At 47.1% G+C, this 21,545-nt stretch overlaps 1 protein-coding gene across 1 annotated transcript in view; it reads right to left on the bottom strand.

Annotated features, from left to right (window-relative positions):
* The window catches only part of LOC147729167 (uncharacterized), a 66,531-nt gene extending 45,791 nt beyond the window's left edge, over window positions 1-20,740 (bottom strand). The window contains exon 1 of the mRNA XM_086959802.1: window positions 20,569-20,740. Within this exon, the coding sequence (XP_086815928.1) occupies window positions 20,569-20,740 (172 nt within the window). The remainder of the gene's footprint in view (window positions 1-20,568) is intronic.
* Between the last annotated feature and the right edge of the window lie 805 nt (window positions 20,741-21,545).

Genomic DNA, 21,545 nt, shown 5'->3' on the forward strand with positions numbered 1-21,545 from the left:
CAAGCACTTTAGCATTGGTTATCAGTGGCAAGTGCACAGAGTCCTAAGGCCAGCAAAGTGAATTCAGCAAAATAAATGGAGGGTAAAGGCAAAACCACTGAGGAAACCATGCAGAAAGGGCCAGGTTCAACAATGTGCTTTCCTACTTCTTGTTATGACTTTCTGTTGGTAGAAAACATAGTATCATTCACATATGCTCAATTTTAAAACAAACATTCTTATTGGTATTGTCAATATGAGGTTTGAGGCTCATGTCTCCATCCCATGTCAGCACAAGATTATTAAGCTGGTCCGTGAGCAAAAAACAAGTGAAGGACAGATAAAGGTTGGACTGAGCAGAATACCTTCAGTAATAATTTCCTTTATATGGTGGAACCTATTTTATGGTGCATCCCGAATATTATAAAACGTACTCAATCAATCAATTTAGTAATATTTGTAGATTGCCGCTTTGCACACGTGAGGGTATCCTGGCGCTTGCAGTTGGTCTCAGTCAAAGAGACAGGTTTTGAGCCCCTTCCTTAAGTCGGTCAGCAAAGACCAGGCCGAAGGGGGAGGATGTTCCAGGCTTTGGCTGTGATATGGAAGATGGAGCATACTCTGGTATGGCAGCAGCATATGCAAGGGGTCTGGGGGAGGTTTGCAGGGCAGCAGTTCCTGGAGGGTCAGCGGAAGTGCTGGCGGTAGATCAAGTAGGCGGGTCCCTACTTGTGGAAGGCTTTGTATGTGTGGGTCAGGAGCCTGAAATGGCATCTCTTCAATAGCGGGAGCCAGTGGAGGTTTTACAGGTGCTGGGTGATATGGGTTCTCTTGGGCAGGTTGAACTCAGTCAGGCAGCTGCGTTCTGGATTTTCTGGAGTCTTTTCACAAGTTCGGTGGTGGTGCCTGCATAAAGTGCGTTGCCGTTGCCATGTCGATTGGTGATGAGGGCCTGCGGTACCGTCTACCTGGTTTTGATGGGGAGCCAGTTCAAGGTTTGCAGAGCATGTAGAGTATATGGAAGCAGGATGAGGAGATGACATTGACCTTACGTTTCATGGAGAGTCCTCTGTCAAGTATGATGCAGAGGTTGCAGTACTTTACATGACATCAATGATAGCTGAAGGACGAGTTTATTTTTCGATGTATATTTGAAGTTTGAAAATGTTTGTTTCCTTAATAAGAAGTGTTGATAATCCATTGGTAGGGTCTACTGAGATTAGGTCTTAATAAATAAACAATGCCAAATGCTGAGATTGAGAAACATAACGGTGATTAACAAATGTAGATTCGGAGGGAACTGCTATATGAGCCAGAAGATTAACCTACATTTGCAAATCCCAAAGGTCAAATTGAGGATTGTTTCGATTTTTTAATGTTGGCTTGGAATAGCAGTTAGCTCCTGTTTTAGTAGCAGAATCCTTGCAACAAGCTAGCTAATCACACAAATGAGGTTTGAACAAGCAGTTCACGTAGGCAGCCAATGAACCAGGAAATCACAGAGGGACTGTAAAAGTAGCCATGCATGCACCCAATATATGCCAACAATTAAACTGCAATGGTAGCACAGTGCTTCCGTAGGAGCCCAATTAGACTCAAATTGAAATGTAGCAACTTTAATTAGTGTTTAATGCTGGATGAAGTCAGTACAAACCTTTTCTTTTAGGCACTGCGAAACCGTGCGTTCATAAAACCCAACAAGCAAGACAAAACCACTCTGAACATCAGAATCCCGATGCACGTGCGCTAACACAGAATTAAACAGACTAGTATACAGTGATGAAGTTTAAAGATTACCAGTCATGCTTGGAGATTGTCGTGAGAACTAGCATTCATTCCGTCAATATTTTCAAATTGGGCGGATGAAGCAGAATCACTTATAAAACTGACATTCACAAGATCAAGGAAAGAGTGGCCTGGATAAAGGGATTTCTATCCATTCTCGACCTAACTGCGAGCCATTCAATTAAATTACCTTTACAGAACAGATAACATATTCAATTCAGCTTGAACAGCATCGCCGCACAATTTATGGAATTATTTTTATCGAAATGTAAGAAATTAGCGTCAACTGAATCCATGAGCTGTTCACGTGGAATCTAACGAGTTAAACCATCAATACAATTTTAAAAGCACTATAAAAATGACTCAACATTCACATCGATCTATTTTTTGTATATTAAAAAAAAAATAGCAGATCTTTTGTGTTAAAAACCTGATCCTTAGCCTCATTGAGGTTTAGACTTCTTGAGTAACTTCAAGGCTAAGGCTTAATTTTTTAAAAATTATTGTTATTCAAGTAGCAACAAATCTACTACATATTTCAATCATGATTAGCATGAATACAACTTTCAAAGATTGACACAAAAGAAATAGAAAGATACATATACAAAAACATGGGGACATATATTCAAGGGCATTGTGCCACCGGAGCTTCACTTTTTCTGACGTTCCAGTAACGCAATGCCCTGCTGCATATTAAAAAGACGTTGCTAAAACCAGCTTGTAATTATGTCCCTCTTTGCTGGCAGTTTTCGGCTCCAGAGGGGCGTGCAATGGGTATTGATGTGGGCATTCCCATGTAGCACCCATTGCTTTTTGACATTGCCCTGTCGATGCCACTGTTTAAAGGCATACTGTAGATTATGGAGACATTTGCTATGATTACAGTTAAACCACTTTGTAAAAAAATCAATTATTGAACAAATGATCTTGATCTAATATATGTGCCTTTATTTACGATGAGAAATCATTTTTCTTGCAGGTTCTCCCAGTAATGCACGAAATTGTCTTGTTTTTTGTGTAATAATTGTCATGTTTGTAACTCATTTTAACGCTTTATGGAATTTTTTTTGTATTTGATGACATGTTTGGTTAATTTTAATAAAATATTTTTATAATTCTCAGCAATTGGCCTTTGATTGTGGTGGTGTTATGTTCTGGCGATATAATTGTTTGTATGAGTGTTTCTGCCTTGGTGTATTAAGCTGCCCAAAGGGGATTTTTCCTGACTGCGGTCTATTCGGTACTCTACTCCTTTGGTGTTAATAGGGGCCCCTCTCATTGTATTTGGGCTGCATGGTATTCACCTAGATAGAGAGGGCATCCAAATAGGGGCCCATAAGAGTCCGGGCGTAAATTAACCTGAAGCTAATGGCTAATACATTGGAAAATATGCTCCCAAAAGTGGCATTGAAATGGACATGTGAAACAAATGTGTAGTCAATATCGCTTAATATTGCCACATCTACTGCATGCAGCTGAGCCAGTAGAAAACATCTTTCGAATTCCATACATGGTATAATACAGCATCCATTTTTAATAATAGGACATCCTTTTATATTTGGCTCCACAAATGGCTCTATGGGCCATGTGAATATACCATGCCCATGAACGCCACTCCATTTTACAATCTGTGGAGGCCACAACCTTTACTAAAATACGAGGAACCAATTATTCCTGCAATTTCTGGCACTGTTGACAATGGCAGTTGCCTATTCCTTTAAGACAGGTTACAAAATAGTCTTTGCTAATAATATAGGCAACGTTACTAGATGCCTGTATGCTTTCTTGCAGAAAACATCTAATTTGTAGCTAGGCGAATACTAATTTGGAGGGAATCACAGGTTGATTAAAAAGGAACTATTGCCAGGACTTTACTTCACCAGCCAATATGAAGTCTCTGAGTTTACAATATCCCGCACTTTACCAGCCCTTTATGGCTGAAGTCTCTAGCTGTACACCCAACCCAGTCTCTTAGACGTAGAGATGGATGATACTAGATAATCTGAAACTTGTGTCTTATCTTCTCCGATCTGAAGGCAAAATGTGAGGTAGCTCATATCTGGTTTGCTTCGGTAATCTTGGTACCTTTAAAAAAAGGGAAGTTTAATACCCCCCTTACTTAGCATGATTTTAAGATAAAAGTAATTAGAGTAAGCCTTAGTAGTTGCAGTTATAACAAACCAGTCGAGAAAGGCAACCTGGTGGTACATTTTGATGTGTGGAAGCGCCAGTCCTGCGTCTTCCACTTTTAGCTGTACTATCTTCTTTTGTCCTGCCATAAAAAGTGACATATCATTTGGTCTACCTCATAAAAAAATGATCAATGGATTTTTTTAAAATTATTTTATTTGTGGTATATCATATAGAACAAAAAGAGGAAAAACATGTTGTCTTACAATCGATTTAGCATTAACATCGGCAGACACATCAGATTAAGGCAGTTATACATTGTAGTCTTTGTGTGCTATCCTTGACAACCAACTCTATCTCACATTCGATATGCGCATCACCGTTCTTTTGCCCACTCTGCCACCCCAGGTCAGACATGGCTATATGCAAGTCACCCTTATAGCACATCTTGACAATCCTGAAGGCAGGGTGCTGGGTTTTACGTGAGAGGGTGTCCTCGCATGAGCAGAGCCCCTCTGCAGCCTTAGGAGACCATTCTCCTGATGTTGATGGTGACACAGACAGACACATAGGTAGAGGTGCATTATGACCTCATGGTAAATGATATCTCGAAAATGGATGAAACAAAACATGTGTTTGGTATCAAACAACTTGGATTCATAACTCCACATGTTTGAATCCACCCTTCTGAAGCAAGCTTCGTGGGGTCACTGGTCTTTCCAGTACCAGCCTTCTCGACCAGGGCAGCCCAAAAGGGTTGCTGCCGACCAGAGACACATTTCTGCCTTCCTGCTGCTGAGCCAAGTTCGAGCAGGGGAAGGCAGGACAATAGGCATACTGTCACAGGGAGGTGTGACCACTTCCCAGTCAGGATTTAGTGTATTGGGGCTGCGTGGGTGCACTTCCAAAGTGCCAGAAAGTCTGCATGAGCCGTTGGCTCCTGTTCTGGCGTGAAACTGGACAAAGGACATAGGAGTATCCTCCCCACTGTCCTGACCCCCCCGAGGAGGGTCTCCTGAATCTGTCCAACACTCTCCCGTGGGTACAAAGGGGCTTACCTGGCCGTAGGACCCTAGATTTGCCGTGGACAAGATTCTGAACCAGAAACCACTGAACTTCAACCGTCTGGACACTCTGGACTTCGCTGGACTTCGACTGGGCCCGACTTTGTCTCCTTCTCCGTTCAAAGCATCGTCTGTGCCAGTACACCACACAGGTTCCATGCAGAACCTGTGGAGCATCAAGGACATCTGAAGTATCTCCCTTGGGGTGAAGGAGTCACTCCCTGCATTCACAGGCACCGTAACGCAACTGACCGGACTGCTGATCCTGAGTTCCTGAGGACTCTGGAGGCTCCAGCAACACAAGAGGTGGGTTCCTACGTTCCTTGAGGTTGAGCTGCCCTCTCATCGAGTTTGAGGCCAGTATCCCTTGTGGGAAGTGCATAACCGGAACCCCTGTGCACCATGTCTATTTGCAAGTGCATATGCTTGTTGGTGTTCCCCAACTTTGTGCATTGGGCTATCAATAGCCCCAACCTCTGCGCATATTTCATACAAAGTACTCCTGCCTCCTCGCACTCTGTGCCCTGCAATCAGATATTTTGTGAACCTGCTAGAGGTCCCCTTGTGACTCCTGTGCCCTTGTCCTGTGTGTCCATTTGAGGGACAACACTGATTTTCTTGGGCTCCTCTGGTTGCTCCAGGCCTGCCCTGACTCCCCTTGCGGGGCTGAGTACTCTGGTCCTTGCTGGGCCAGACTGTGACCTTCTACGACCTTCTTCATGGGTTGCCGTTGCCAAGGCTTGTTGGTGCTCCCGTCGGACAACGACCCCTCAGCACTGGACATCCTTCCTGGGACAGCTCGTATCTGGCTCCTGGTCATCTTTGACGTCTCCTGGTCCCCGTGGCTGCAGAGTAAAGTTCTCCTTCTTGGCACCTGAAGCACCCGACATCGGTGGGCATTCGTCCACCGAGCCCCTGGTCCCTTCTGAGTGACCCAGACTCTGTCCCCTCTGCTTTCAGGTTCCTTCCTTCAAGAATCCACCTGTGGGTTCCACCGGACACTTTTCTTCTTTCCAGCAGTGGTATTTCTTTGAAGACTCCCATTGAGAGCAACAGCGGTTTCCGACACCATTTCGACCCTATGCACCCGGCTTCCCTTTGGATAGGTAACTCTGGTACTTCCGTATCTACTTGTGAGGTGGCTCTCCAACCTTCTCTGTTCCTAAGGGTTTCCTCGTAATCCACTGGGAAGGGTCCTTAAACACTAAAACTGCAACTGAGACTCTCCCAATAAATTGTGCTTAGCACTTGGTTGTTATCTCACACTGACCCCATCCCCTGTGGGGTCCCTATTTACTCATCTTGGGTGGTTCCTTGGGGTCTCAGCTATTCTACAACCTCTAGACACTGCCTTGACTTGAGTCGTGGTACTTATACAACTATATTAGTATATGTTTTGGTCTCCTCCTGGAGCCCACTGTGTATTAATGCTACTTATAATTGTTTCTGTGCTATAGTATTGGGTGCTTTGTGTTTATCTGCATGTAGTAAATACTGTGAGGTATTTCAGGTGAAATAACAATAAATATATATTCTTATAACTGTGTGGTGCTCCTTTCATTTAAACAATACAATAAGAATGCATTCTGGTAAAACATGTTGCTTAACATTCCTTCAAGACTAAGCCTGAAGGTTGCTCTCCACAGCTACCACTTGGAAAGCTTTCTAAGGTTATCTTTGACCTTTAAAATCACCATAAGGGTTGTTTGGACTGGTGCAAGGTGCCCACTTTAATTAATTGACTGGGGTGAATGTATGTTTTATTCAGCATTCCGTCCATCATTTGTTTGTGTATCACTTTTTGCCCTAAGTGGGATAGGTATGCCCAGACGTGGTCCCTTGGTCACTTTGCCACTGGATTCAAGCTAGCCTGGCTGATGAAGGGTAATACCTAGAAAGCGGTCCCAGGATGCTTGTTTCCGGTCCAGGGAGGACCTGGCTTGGCAGTTCCGGCTGGACTGTTCCCATGAGGCACAGGGTCAAGACTGATTTGCATACAGCTGGGTCCAAACTCGGGTGGCGTGGTGAGCAGAAGAGCAATGGATTTAACCCAGATCACTTGACTGGGGGTGAATGTATGATTTATTCAGCATTCCGTCCATTATTTGTTTGCATATCACTTTTTGCCCTAAGTGGGATGGGTATGCCCAGACGTGGGTCCCTTGGTCACTTTGCCACTGGGTTCAAGCTAGCCTGGCTGATGAAGGGTAATACCCAGAAACAGGTCCAGTGATGCTTGTTTCCGGTCCAGGGAGGACCTGGCTTGGCAGTTCAGGCTGGACAGTTCCCATGAGGCACACGGTCAAGACTGATTTCCATATAACTGGGTCCAAACTGGGGTGGTGTAGTGAGCAGAAGAACAATGGATTTCACCCATATTTCTTGACTGGGGGTGAACGTATGATTTATTCAGCATTCTGTCCATCATTTGTTTGTGCATCACTTTAATTAGTGGACAGGATATACCAGGCTACCTTCTCACATTGGTGTGCAGCGGATGGGAATGAAAAATGTCCTAGCTAACGTAACGGAAAGTTTCAATTCTATTAAGGACTCAGAGGCAAGGATTATGCTTTATCTTTCTTCACTTTATTCAACAGCAGCCATTTTAAAGTCAGACAATCAACATTCCCATAAACCATAGGGAATAAACAGTTAAACAATAGAGTGCCAACAGATTCCTTTGCCTCTGTCTATGCGTCCTCTTTCGTCGCTCGGGCAGCCAATTAAAACGCATCAGGAGTCGTGTTTATTGGAATCTCCTGCAAGAAGCAGAGCAAAGCGTAAGCGCCAGAAAAAGGTTAAGAATTTATCCTGTGGAGAGAAACAATGCGAAGCAACCACGCATTGTACAATACATTATATGAAACCAAGGTAGAAGTTACTTACTCCAATACGAGGGAGAGAAAGGAGATAAGAATTATGCCCTGGGTGGGATAATCCTCGCCTCTGAGTCCTTAATAGAATTGAAACTTTATGTTACGTTAGCTAGGACCGGAGGCAAGGATTATGCTCGTTTAATGCTTGCTCACAACCAAATGAGCCATATCAATAACCGGTTTAAAGTAAAACCGCTTAAAGGTGGAGTCTGAAGACCAGTCTGCAGCATTCAGAATGTCTTCTAGACGAGCTCCCAGGGCAAATGCTTTAGAGGCCATTGCCCCTCTGGTCGAGTGTGCTCCAAAAGCTTGGATATCAATGCCTGCTTCTTGCATAATCCACCTAACCCAGAGAGCAATTGTAGGTGAGGACAAAGTCTTGTGAGGTTTTTTGAGTGCGATAAGCAACTGGGTCTCCCCAGAGGGCCTGAGTTCCTCAGTAACCTCTTCATAAGCCTTGAGACATGAGACCACACATAACTTCGGAGAATCCGGGAACACAGAATAGGAAATAGATGTCGTCCCACATTTAGTGCATCTCCGAATGGTAAACGTCACCCCAGTAGGAGAAAAAATCATACCAGAAACATCCAAAGCTCTGACATCCGAAACACGTCTGCAAGATATTAAACAGAGCAGCATGGCTAGCTTCGCAGACAGCTCCTTCCTAGAAAGGAATCGATTTGGTTGCCATGTGAGGAATAAGTTAAGAACCTGATTGACATCCCATAACTGGGAGTAGCGCGGCTCCGGAGGAAGCGAAAGACGGATACCCCGAAGTAAACGACAAATCAACGGATGCTCACCAACCGGGGAGCCATCGACCACATCATGCCCCGCCGAGATGGCAGACCGAAATGTATTGATGGTCCTGTAAGCCAAACTCTCTTCCGCCAGGGATGCCAAAAAGTTTAAGATAGCAGTCACATCTGCTGCCACGGGATTGGCATCTCGTCGCAGACACCAACAACACCACCGTCTCCAAGTGGAACGGTAGCGTTTGACGGTACTGTCCACCCAGGCCTTAGACATTAATGTCTCAGCTGCTCTCGAAATGCCTGGGACCGCCCATCGTCCCCTGTAATCCGCGAAGCCATGAGTGTCAGGGATCTCTGCCCTATCAATGGATGGGGACACCCGTCCGGAATGAGGAGAAGAGTCGGAAGACGGGGGAGTGGGATTGGAGAATCCCAAGAAAGTTCCAGAAGAACTGGAAACCACACTTGAGACCTCCATATCGGCTAGATGAGCACTATCTCTGCCCTCTGACGCCGAACCTGAGCCGAGACCCGAGTTATCATTGCGAACGGGGGAAACGCATAACCCGCTTCCCCCTGCCAATTCTGCAGAAATGCATCCATCTGTTCTGCCAACGGAACCAGTCTCCAGCTGAAAAACCGGGGAAGCTGGTGGTCCAGGCGAGAGGCGGAGGGGTCCACTGAAAAGGGACCCCAGAAGCTTTGTAAATCCGCAAACACTCCTGGATGCAATCGCCAGAGGCTTTGGTCGTGAAAGTGACGCGAGTGGAAGTCCGCCACCTGATTGCTTTACCCAGGCAGATACTTCGCTGTGAGCGAAATGTGATGATCCAGGAAAAATTGCCAAAGGTTCGCCGCAAGGTCTGATAAGGCGCTCCAGCGCGTGTCTCCCAGATGATTGATATAGCGGACCGCTGATATATTGTCCATCTTGAGGAGTATGCAGGAATGGACGTAGTCCTTGGTCCAGCATTTGATCGCAAACGACCCTGCTAAAAGTTCGAGACAGTTTATGGGTAACTTTTGTTCTGATTGAGACCACAGACCTCCCATGGTGAATTCACCACATCTCGCGCCCCATCCTGACCTGCTCGCGTTGGACTCTATGACCATATCTGGAGTGGAACCAAAGATGGTGCGCCCATTCCATGCTTCCACGTTGGCGAGCTACCACTGTAGTTCGTCCTTGGCCTCTGATGACAAGTATACCTTTTCGAGAATAAGGACGACCCATGCGCAGATGAGCCGCCTTGAGGCGCTGCAGCGCTCGGTAGTGGAGAGGCCCGGGAAAAATGGCCTGGATGGAAGCAGACAGAAGGCCTACCAGCAGAGCTACCTGCCTGAGGGAAATCTGAGGCCGAGCCAGAGCTCTCCGAATCTCGTGTCGAATCTTTGTCATCTTGCCAGATGGAAGGCTGAGGGTGGAGTCCACTGAGTCTATCAAGAACACAAGGAAAACTACTTTTTGAGACGGAGTCAGGGTGGACTTGGTTTTGTTTATAACAAAACCTAAGTTTTGGAGAAGATCGATCGTAGTCTGCAACTGACGAGAAAGAGTTCCCAGATCCTGCGCCATTAACAGGATGCCGACTAGATAGACGATCATTCTCATGCCGGACGCACTTAAGCATTCTATCGCTGGTCGTAGGACCTTGGTGAAACACCAAGGGGCGGAGGACAGGCCGAAAGGTAGGGTGGTGAACTCGTAGGTCCTGTTCCACCAAGGAAACTGAAGAAAACGCAGGGGGGGGGGGGGGGGGAGATGGGGATCGCCAAATAGGCATCCTTGAGATCGAGTCGTGCCATCCAGTCCCCGGGACGAAGAATATCGCGCAGCAGATGGATACCCTCCATCTTGAAATGGCGGTATACCAACCACCTGTTGAATTCTCTTAAGTTGATGAATGGTCGCTGGCCCCCATCCACCTTGTCCACAAGAAAGAGGTTGCCGAGGAAACCTCTGGGATGTGGAAGGGTTTCCACGATCGCCCCCTTTTCCAGGAAAGAATGGACTTCCTGATCGATCAATACAGATTCTGCCTGGGAGAAACAAAGGGGGCGTGGGGTGCGCACTGATAAGGGGACCCGTGAAATTCTATGTCTAAACCCCTTACTGTCTGAAGGACCCAAGCATCCCCCATGAGTGAAGTCCACATTTGGGAAAAATGCACCAGACGGCCCCCACTTTTAGAAGGGAAGAAGGGAGAACACTCACCAGAAGGATTGGAGTTGCCACCTCCTCCTCTGCCTCCTCTGTTCTTGCCTCGCCGTCCCCGGGTGGGATAGAGTTCCCGAAGCTGTCCTGGTCTTGATACTGTGTGTGGTTGGAGCCTTGCCCTCTGTTTTGATTGGGACGGCCGGACGAGCGGCCCCTACCTCATCTGGCCCCTCAGAAAACCTGAGGGCTAAACACCTTCCGTATAGAAGACTGTGCCCTGTCAAGGAAGGTGAAGGTATTGACGAACCGCCCTAACTCTATAATAAATGGTTCGCCAAAGAGGCCACCTTGAGCCACCAGACCCGCCTCAGTGTCAACTAGGTCCCCAAGCTTGGGGTCAACCTTAATGAGGAGCGATCTCCGGCGCTTGGTGGAAATCACACAGTTGGCGTTTGCAAGAAACACTACAACCCGCTGGGCCCAAGAAGATAGATGTTCGGGTGAAATTAGGGATCCGGAGGCCTTGGCTTCCTCCGCCATATCCAGTATTTTAGTAATGGGGCCCAAAATGTCCAATAACTTATCCTGACAGGCCCGCCAGGACCTGTCAATGCCCTTCTTGGGATCTTTAACTAATTTTTGGAGAAAGGAAGCCATTCTGAGGTCAATATCGGGAGTGGCGGCTACTTTCCCCTCCAAAGAAGGGTGAGGACACTCAGCCCTAAGGCAGTTACGGGTCGCAGGCTCCAGTGGGCGGCAGATCCGACCGGCAGAGCCCGGGAACCCAACAGCCCTGGTGCCTAAAATGTATATTCAAGGGCAGCCTGCCCACACTGGTTTCAGCAGACACAGTCTGCACTACCAACTCTATGAACTGCTAGAGAGTTGTAGGCCTAAACTACACAGACTCCCCCCCCCCCCCCCCCCAGAAAGCTTTCCACTGCCTAACGGCAGCTACAGACCCAGGACGGGCTTTAATAAAGCCAGGGGGATGTTCAATTGAAAAAAGATGCCTAGCGGCAATTGTACCGTCCCGGGTCAGGGGCGTAAAGGGCAGGCACTCAAGCGGCAACAACCGAGCACTGCACACTGGCACCAACAGTACGGCCACTAAGGACAGCTGACAACGCTCCCACGGCCCCTTGTGAGTTGCCGAGTAGCGGCGGCTCGCAAGCGGAACAGCACCTGTAAATAGAAATTGAAGCAACAAGCCGCAGAGGAACGAGGGGCCGCGTGCGACCCTAAATGACTAATGGCGTACGCGCACCCTTCACCAAATCGCCGTGAAGGAAACGGCAATAAAGACTAACAGCACAATAACACATCGGCAAACACATAATCAAAGCGGCAAACTATACATGTAAAGGAAACTTCTAGGCAAATATATATAAGACAATGCCACAATAAACAGTATAAAGAGAAAAGGAAATGTGTGACTTATCTTGGCTGCAAGCAGCGAAGAAAGAAGATGCATAGACAGAGGCAGAGGACTATCAGCGCAAGCGGGACCTCTGATTGGTGCAGATGAAAGGACACTCTATCTGTTGGCACTCTATTGTTTAAGCGTTTATTCCTTATGGTTTATAGGAATGTTGATTGTCTGACTTTAAAATGGCTGCTGTTGAATAAAGTGAAGAAAGATAAAGCATAATCCTCGCCTCAGGTCCTGGCATAGAATGAAGGCTGCATTTTTTTACCAGATACATTTTTGTATTGATGAACTGAAACCACTAAGTACTAGGTACATATAATACTATTAAACAGGAACAGGAGTGGGAGCACACCGCTTCACCTCCCAGCAAGGTTCGCCCCTGGCATTGTGGTAAATGCAGTTTCAGTTACTTGCTTTCTTCAAGAGTGTTCAAGTTTTTCGCCACAGTTGGCGCAGATAGTGCTGATCTCTAGACACGTGTTTCTGATTCTTTAACCGTCATCAGTGGAGATTACAGTCTTTCAAATTTAGGGTTTGCTGAGTAGGCTGCCAACATCTTTCTCAGGTCAGGTACCTCTCACAGGCATGCGAGTGCTTTATCCACAGCTCAATGACTCACAGGAGTACTTTTAAACAGTGACAGGGGTGGGAGCACACCGCTTCACCTCCCAGCAAGGTTCGCCCCTGTCACTGTGGTAAATGCAGTTTCAGTTACTTGCTTGCTTTGTTTTTATCTGTACTGATGACGGATGATATCCAGAAACACGTGTCTACAGATTTACAGGACTATCCTGCACCAACCTTGGTGGAATATTCCAGTGAAGTTTGAAGTAAGCATGTACCATGAACTGCATTTACCAGAATGCTAAGGGGCGAACTGTGCTGGGAGGTGAAGCAGTCTGCCTCCACCATTTACTGTTTGAAAAGACTCCCTTGAGCCATTGAGCTGACGAGCTTGTGGAGATGCACATGTGCACCTGTGAGAGGTACTGAGGCCGGACAATTGTGCAGCCTGCTCAGCAACCCCAAATAAAATTTGTTTTTATCTGTACTGATGATGGATGATACACGTGTTTACAGATTTACAGTACTATCCGGCACTAACCTTGGTGGAATACTCCAGTGAAGATTGAAGTAAGCATGTACCATGAACTGCATTGACCAGAATGCTAAGGGGCGTACTGTGCTGGGAGGTGAAGCAGTGTGCTCCCTCCCCTTCCTGTTTGAAAAAGCTCCCTTGAGCCACTGAGCTGACAAGCTTGTGAAGATGCACCTGTGCGCCTGTGAGAGGTACTTAGACCTGAAAATTGTGGCAGCCTGCTCAGCAACCCCAAATAAAATGTGTTTTTATCCGTACTGATGACGGATGATATCCAGAAACACGTGCCTACAGATTTACAGCACTATCCGGCACCAACCTAGGTGGAATACTCCAGTGAAGTTTGAAGTAAGCATGTACCATGAACTGCATTGACCAGAATGCTAAGGGGCGAACTGTGCTGGGAGGTGAAGCAGTGTGCTCCCACCCCTTCCTGTTTGAACAGGCTCCCTTGAGCCATTGAGCTGACGAGCTTGTGGAGATGCACCAGTGTGCCTGTGAGAGGTACTGAGACCTGAAAATTGTGGCAGCCTGCTCTGCAACCCCAAATATTTTTTTTTCTGTACTGATGACGGATGATATCCAGAAACACGAGTCTACAGATTTACAGCACTATCCTGCACCAACCTTGGTGGAATACTCCAGTGAAGTTTGAAGTAAGCATGTACCATGAACTGCATTGACCAGAATGCTAAGGGGTGAACTGTGCTCGGAGTTGAAGCAGTGTGCTCCCACCCCTTCCTGTTTGAAAAGACTCCCTTGAGCCATTGAGCTGACAAGCTTGTGGAGATACACCTGTGCGCCTGTGAGATGTACTGAGACCTGAAAATTGTGGCAGCCTGCTCAGCAACCCCACATAAAATGTGTTTTTATCTGTACTGATGACGGATGATATCCAGAAACACGTGCCTACAGATTTGAAGCACAATCCTGCACCAACCTTGGTGGAATACTCTAGTGAAGTTTGAAGTAAGCATGTACCATGAACTGCATTGACCAGAATGCTAAGGGGCAGACTGTGCTGGGAGGTGAAGCAGTATGCTCCCACCCCTTCCTGTTTGAAAAGGCTCCATTGAGCCATTGAGCTGACGAGCTTGTGGAGATGCACCTGTGCGCCTGTGAGAGGTACTGAGACCTCAAAATTGTGGCAGCCTACTCAGCAACCCCAAATAAAATGTGTTTTTATCTGTACTGTTGACGGATGATATCCGGAAACACATGTCTACAGATTTACAGCACTATCCTGCACCAACCGTGAAGTTTGAATTAAGCATGTACCATGAACTGCATTGGCCAGAATGCAAAGGGGCGAACTGTGCTGGGAGGTGAAGTAGTGTGCTCCCACCCCTTCCTGTTTGAAAAGGCTCCCTTGAGCCATTGAGCTGACGAGTTTGTGGAGATGCACCTGTGCGCCTGTGAGAGGTACTGAGACCTGAAAATTGTGGCAGCTTGCTTAGCAACCCCAAATAAATTTGTTTTTATCTGTACTGATGACAGATGATATGCAGAAACATGTGTCTACAGATTTACAGCACTATCCTGCACCAACCTTGGTGGAATACTCCAGTGAAGTTTGAAGTAAGCATGTACCATAAACTGCATTGACCAGAATGCTAAGGGGCGGACTGGACTGGAAGGTGAAGCAGTGTGCTCCCACCCCTTCCTGTTACAAGTTTGTTCTATGGAACTTGGGCTTGGGTAAGTTAAGGGTCTACCATATCCTTTTTAGGTTCCCACTAGGTTAGGTAGGTGCACACAGCACACCACACAACACTTAGTATGTCTACTAAAGGAAAAGCCACCAGTGGCTCTCTGCCTTCTAGATACAGTGAGCTTTCATTCCATGAATTGAAATCCCCTTGTGTCTCTAGAAAGTTGAAGACAGGGAGAAGTGCCAACATTCAACGGCTCATTGAGGTGTTACTGTTAAATGACCTTAGGAAGACCCCTGGGTCAGATGAACAGGAAAGAGTAGGTAGGACAGGGAATGAAGACAGGTCAGGAGGTGAAACTTTTTATGACCTATACTAAAACCCTGGCCAGGAGGACCAAGATGGGTCCTACCTGGAAAACTCAGATCTTCAGGGAGATGCTGAAGAAGGCCAAAATGGCCCCCTCTTCACCCCTCCTGGAAGAGTGCAGAGTTTACCAAGGAGATTTAGATCGTCCTCTGTAGGGACCTCTGTATCTAGCAAGAGGGTTCACTCTTATGACAGGGAGTACCAATTTCTTCAGCTTGAGAAAGCTAAGCTTAGGCTCTGGTAAGAGCAATTGGCCCTGGATAAATAGTCCCTGGAAGACCAGAGGGCAAGAAAAAAGTTGGGACTCGAGGCCCATGGTGGCAGCAAAAGTGTCCCAGAGTTAAGGAACATTCTTTTGACAAGAGGAACCTGAGCAAGGTTGTCCCTCCCTACCATGTTGGGGATGAAATCCATAAATAGATAACTGCTTTGGAAAGGGCCTGTAAAGTTCAGTGCGTCCCTCAAGAGCAGTGAGCAGCTATCTTGTGGCTCTCCTTTGTTGACAAATGTAGAGATAAGCTCCTCACTGTTAGAAATGAGGATGCTGACAATTACTCAGTGCTGAAGAGTGCTCTCATTGATGGGTTTGGCTTAACCACAGAACAGTATAGGATTAAGTTCAGAGACACCCAATAGGCACAGAATTAAGACTGGGTAGACTTTGTGGATAGTGCCAATAAGGCTCTAGAAGGCTGGTTGCTTGGCAGCAAAGTGAATCATTTCAAGGGATTGTACAATTTGATTATGAGGGAGCAGATCTGTAATAATTGCCAAAATCAGATGTTGCATCAATACCTGGTTGACTCTGATCTGACTTCTCCCCAAGAATTGGGAAAGAAGACAGATGAGGTGGTCAGAACCAGGTTGAAGCAGAAAAACCTGAACTATGGTGGTGACCAAAAGAATCAAGATTATAAAACTTCAGATAAGGGGGGACAGGGGTAAAGATGACAAGTCTTCATTAGGGTCCCCAAAACCTGCATCTGGGGGGGGGGGGGGGGGAGTCACAATCCAACACTGGGAAAGGCAAAAAGTAACCTTGGTGTTACTTATGTAAAGAAAACACCCATTGGACACAAGATGCCAATTTTCCAAAGGCCTAGGATTCAACTCCAACCACCACTGCCCCTAAGGCCACTGATCCCCCTAGTACAGTTTCAAGTGGTGGTACAGGGAACAAGGGGATAGTAGGGTTAACCTTGGGATCTGAGATGGGTGCTGGTCTAGTCAGATCTCCAGCTCAGGCTGTTCTTGTCTGTGATGGCGCCATGGACATTGCCACCTTATTTGTCAGTCCATGTAACCTGGGCAAATACAGACAACAGCCTTTAATTGATGGTAAGGAGGCCATGGCATACAGGGACACAGGTGCAAGTGTCACTATGGTGACAAAAGATCTTGTGGACCCTGACCAGATCATACCTTGTGAGATGTACCAAGTTACCAATGCTAACAATGTGAGGACTGATCATTCCTTGGCAGTTGTTAATTTCAGCTGGGGAGGGGTAATTGGCCCAAATAAAGTTGTGGTTAGCTCAGACCTTCCAGAAGAATGCTTGTTGGGCAATGATTTGGAAACTTCAGTCTGGGCTGAATTGGAACTTAAGACTCATGCAGCAATGCTGGGCCTCTCTGCAGATGTGTTTGCTGTGATCAGGTCACAGGCCAAACTGATGTCTACTGAAGAGGCCCTGGATCCTAAAAAGGTGGACCAGGTAGCTTCCAAGAGAAGAAACAGGAGGGGTAAGGCTGTGTCCTCCCCCCAGGCTCAGAGCGAGGATCAGTCTCTTGAGGAAGATGATCCCAGTCCCTGTGAAAGAACCGTCTCAGATGAACTTGAACCTGATCAGGTTGAGTTCTTGGGGACAAAGGGCCCTTCCAGGGCAGAACTGCATCAGGAGTAGCAAACCTGCTACTCTCTTGAACCTCTCAGACAATAAGTTGCTGCTGAGGCTGTTGGGAGTGTCAGTGGATCCCACAGGATCTATTGGGATAAGGGACTCCTTTACTTAGAGGGTAGAGAACCCAAGCCTGGTGCCACCAGGAGGTTGGTCATACCTCTAAAGTTTAGGAGCTTCCTACTCACCTTGGCACGTGACATTCCGCTAGCAAGACACCTAGGCCAAAGTAAGACTTGGGACAGGCTTGTCCCTCACTTTCATTGTCCTTATATGTCAGAGGACACAAAGGAGTTTTGTCGCTCGTGTACCACTTGTCAAGCCAGTGGTAAGTCAGGTGATTCCACAAAGGCCACCCTCATACCACTACCTGTGGTGGGGGTTCCCTTCGAGAGAGTTTGGATTGACATAATTGGTCCCATGAACCCTCTACCTGCATCTGAGCATAGTTACATTCTACTAGTGGTGGACCATGCCACTAGGTATCCAGAAGCAATACTCCTTAGGACCACCACAGCTCCTGTGGTGGCCAGGGCCCTCCTGGGAATTTTTTCCAGAGTGGGTTTTCCTAAGGAGTTCTTAACTGACAGAAGTACAATCTTCATGTACAGTTATATAACTGCAATGTGGAGGTATTGTGGAGTGAATTACAAATTCACCACACCCTATCACCCACAATGTGAAGGGTTAGTTGAAAGGTTCAACAGAACCCTGAAAGGCATGCTCATGGACCTCCCAGAAAAGCTTAGGCGAAAATGGGATGTTCTCTTGCCCTGCCTTCTCTTTGCCTACAGAGGAGGTCCCACAAAAGGGGGTTGGCTACAGCCCTTTTGAAGTTTTGTTTGGGCATCCAGTTAGGGGTCCCTTGTGTTTGGTGAAGAATGGATGGGAGTTACCTCTCAAACCTCCTAAGCAAGACATAGTGTACTATGCACTTGGTCTCCGCACCAGGATGGCTGAGTACATGAAGAAGGCCAGCAAAAACCTTGAGGCAAGTAAAGAATTACAAAAAGCTTGGCATGACCAAAAGGCTGTACTGACTGTTTATCAGCCAGAACAGAAAGTATGGGGGTTGGAGCCTGTGGCACCAGCAGCTCTCCAAGACAAGTGGCCCCAGCCAAGTTCTTGAGCACATTTGACCTCACTGGTGGATATTGGCAAATCAGACTAGCTGAGGATGCCAACTCCAAATCAGCATTCTCCACCCCTAGTGGACATTATCAATTTATTGTGATGCCCTTGGGTTTGTAGAATGCCCCTGCCACATTCAAAAGGCTGGTGAATAAAGTCCTTAAAAGGTCTGGAAGCCTATAGTGCAGCATATCTTGATGATATAGCTGTCTTTAGCTCCACCTGGGAGGATCACCTGGGCCACCTGAAGATTGTTTTGGAGGCTCTGCAGAAAGCAGGTCTCAAGGCCACTAAGTGCCAGATAGGGCAGAGTAAGGTTGTGCATCGGGCCACCTTGTGGATGGAGGCCAGGTTCAACCATTGCAGAGCAAAATTCAGACCATCACGGACTGGGTTGCTCCCACTACTCAGATTCAGGTCAGAGTTTTCTTGGGCCTGACTGGGTACTACAGAAGATTTGTAAAATGATATGGGTCTATAGTGACTCCCTTGAATGATCTTACATCAAAAAGAAGTCCCACGAAGGTTCAGTGGATAGTTAGCTGTCAGAAAGCTAATGATTTGATGATCTCAAGAAGGCCATGTGCACTGCTCCCATTCTGCAAAGTCCTGACTATTCCAAATGATTCATTGTCCAAACAGATGCATCTGAGCTGGGGGTAGGAGCTGCGTTGTCATAACTTAATGCAGGGGGTCTGGATCAACCAGTAGCTTTTATTAGCAGAAGGTTGACCCCCCGAGAGAAACATTGGTCAGTCATTGAGAGGGAAGCTTTTGCTGTGGTTTGGGCTCTGAAGAAGCTGAGCCCATACTTGTTTGGCACTCACTTAATTGTTCAGACAGACCATAAGCCCCTCTTATGGCTAAAACAGATGAAGGGTAAAAACCCCAAACTTTTGAGGTGGTCCCTTTTCCTAAAGGGGATGGACTATACAGTGGAACATAGACCTGAGAGTAACCATGCCAATGCAGATGGACCCTCCAGATATCCCCACTTGGAAAATGAAGACTCAACTGGGCAAGGTTAGTCTCATCTCCTTACGTTTGGGGGGAGGAGGGGTTGTGTAGGAAAGTAGAATCTCCTTCTTATGGTTACCACCACTTTCTGCTTGATGTTACACTGTTTTTGACTTGTCTGACTAGGATCCTGCTAATCAGGACCCCAGTCTATCTGCTAAAATGGTATACATGTACTTAGGTGCACTCCAGATTGGATACTGGGGTACCCTTATAAGTCGCTAGTATATGGCACACATGTACCCAGGGCATAGGTACCTCAGAGGCCTCCCTTGGGCTGAAGCACGTATTATGCCACCCATGAGAAGCCATGTCATTGGAACTACAGGTCTGCCATTGTAGCCTGTGCATCTGTAGGTCACTAAACGCAAAATGTGTAAGTCACGCCTATAGCAGGCCTTGACAATCCTGCAGGCAGGATGCTGGGTTTTACATGAGAGAGTGTCTCTGCATGAGCTGAGCCCCTGTGCAGCCTCCGGAGACCATTCTGTTTGTGACACTGCTGGACATATAGGTAGAGGTGCATTATAACCTCGCAGTAAATGATATCTCGGAAACTGCTTGAACAAAACATGTTGTATTTGGTATCAAACACTTTGGAATCATACCTCCACACCAATAACAGGTATGGGAGGTATGATACCACCCTTCTGAAGTAAGCTTCGTGTGGTCACTGATCTTCCGGTACCAGCTGTCACAGGGAGGTATGATCACATCCCAGACAGGATTTAGTATTATAGGGCTGGGTCGTTGCACTTCCAAAGTGCCTGAAAGTCTGCATGAGGGGTACATTTGATGTCCCTGTGCATAGTCCTGCTCAAAAGAGTTTGGGGAGCTGTTGGCTCCTGCTCAAAACTGGGCAAAGGACATGGGAGTATCCTCCCCACGGTCCTGACCCTCTCCTGGGAGGGTCCACTGAATTTGTGTAACTCTCTCCCTTGGGTACAAACGGGCTTACCTACCTGCAGGACCCTAGATATGAGGTGCACAGGATTCTGAACCAGAAACGACTAAACTTCAACCGCCTGGACACTCTGGACTTCACTGGACTTCGACTGGGCCCGACTTAGTCTCCCTCTCCGTCCAAAGCATCATCTGTGCCTGTGCACCACACTGGCTCCGTGCAGGACCTGTGGAGCATCAAGGACATCCAAAGTATCTCCCTTGGGATGAAGGAGTCAGTCCCCTGCATTTGCAGGCACCGTAACGCAACTGACCTGTCTGCTGATCCTGAGCTCCTGCAGACTTCGGAGGCTCCAGCAACACAAGAGGTGGGTTCCTACGTTCCTTGAGGTTGAGCTGCCCTTTCATTGAGTTTGAGGCCAGTTTCCCTCGTGGGGACTGCATAACCCGAACCCCTGTGCACAGCGTATATTTGCAAGTGCACATGCTGGTTGGTGTTCCCCAACTTCGTGCATTGGGCTATTAATAGCACCAACCTCTGAACACATTTCGTAAAAAGGACTCCAGCCTCCTCGCACTCTGCCCTGCAAGCTGATATTTTGTGAAACTGCTAGAGGTCCCGCCGCTACTCCTGTGCCTTTGGCCTGTGGGTTCATTTGAGGGACAACACTGATTTTCTAGGGCTCCCCTGACTGCTCCACGCCTGCCCTGACTCCCCTTGCTGTGGTGAGTTATCTGGTCCTTGCTGGGCCAGACCGTGACCTTCTTCATGGATTGACGTTGCCAAGGCTTGTTGGTGCTCTCGCCAGACAACGACCCCATAGCACTCGACATCGTTCATGGGACAGCTTGTACCCGGCTCCTGGTCATCTTCGACGTCTCCTAGTCCCCGTGACTGCAGAGTCAAGGTTTCCTTCTGTGCACCTGAAGCACCCGACTCTATGCACCCGGCTTTCCTGGGATAGGTAACTCTGGTACTTTAGTATCCACGGTAGGGTGGCTCTCCAACCTTCTATGTTCCAGAGGGTTCCCTCGTAATCCACTAGGATGGGTCCTTAAACACTAAAACTGCAACTGCAACTCTCCCATTGAATTGTACGTAGCAAGCGGTCATGTTCTCACACTGCACCCATCCTCCGTGGGGTCCCTACTTACTCACCTTAGGTGGATCCTTGGGGACTCAGTGATTCTTTAACCTCTAGAAACTGTCTTGACTCGAGTCGTGGTTATTATTCCACTATTTAGGTATATGGTTTGGTCTCCCCCTGGAGCCTACTCTGTATTAGTGCTA

This window comes from Lissotriton vulgaris, chromosome 2_2 (assembly GCF_964263255.1).
Source record: "Lissotriton vulgaris chromosome 2_2, aLisVul1.2, whole genome shotgun sequence".
NCBI lineage: Eukaryota > Metazoa > Chordata > Amphibia > Caudata > Salamandridae > Lissotriton > Lissotriton vulgaris.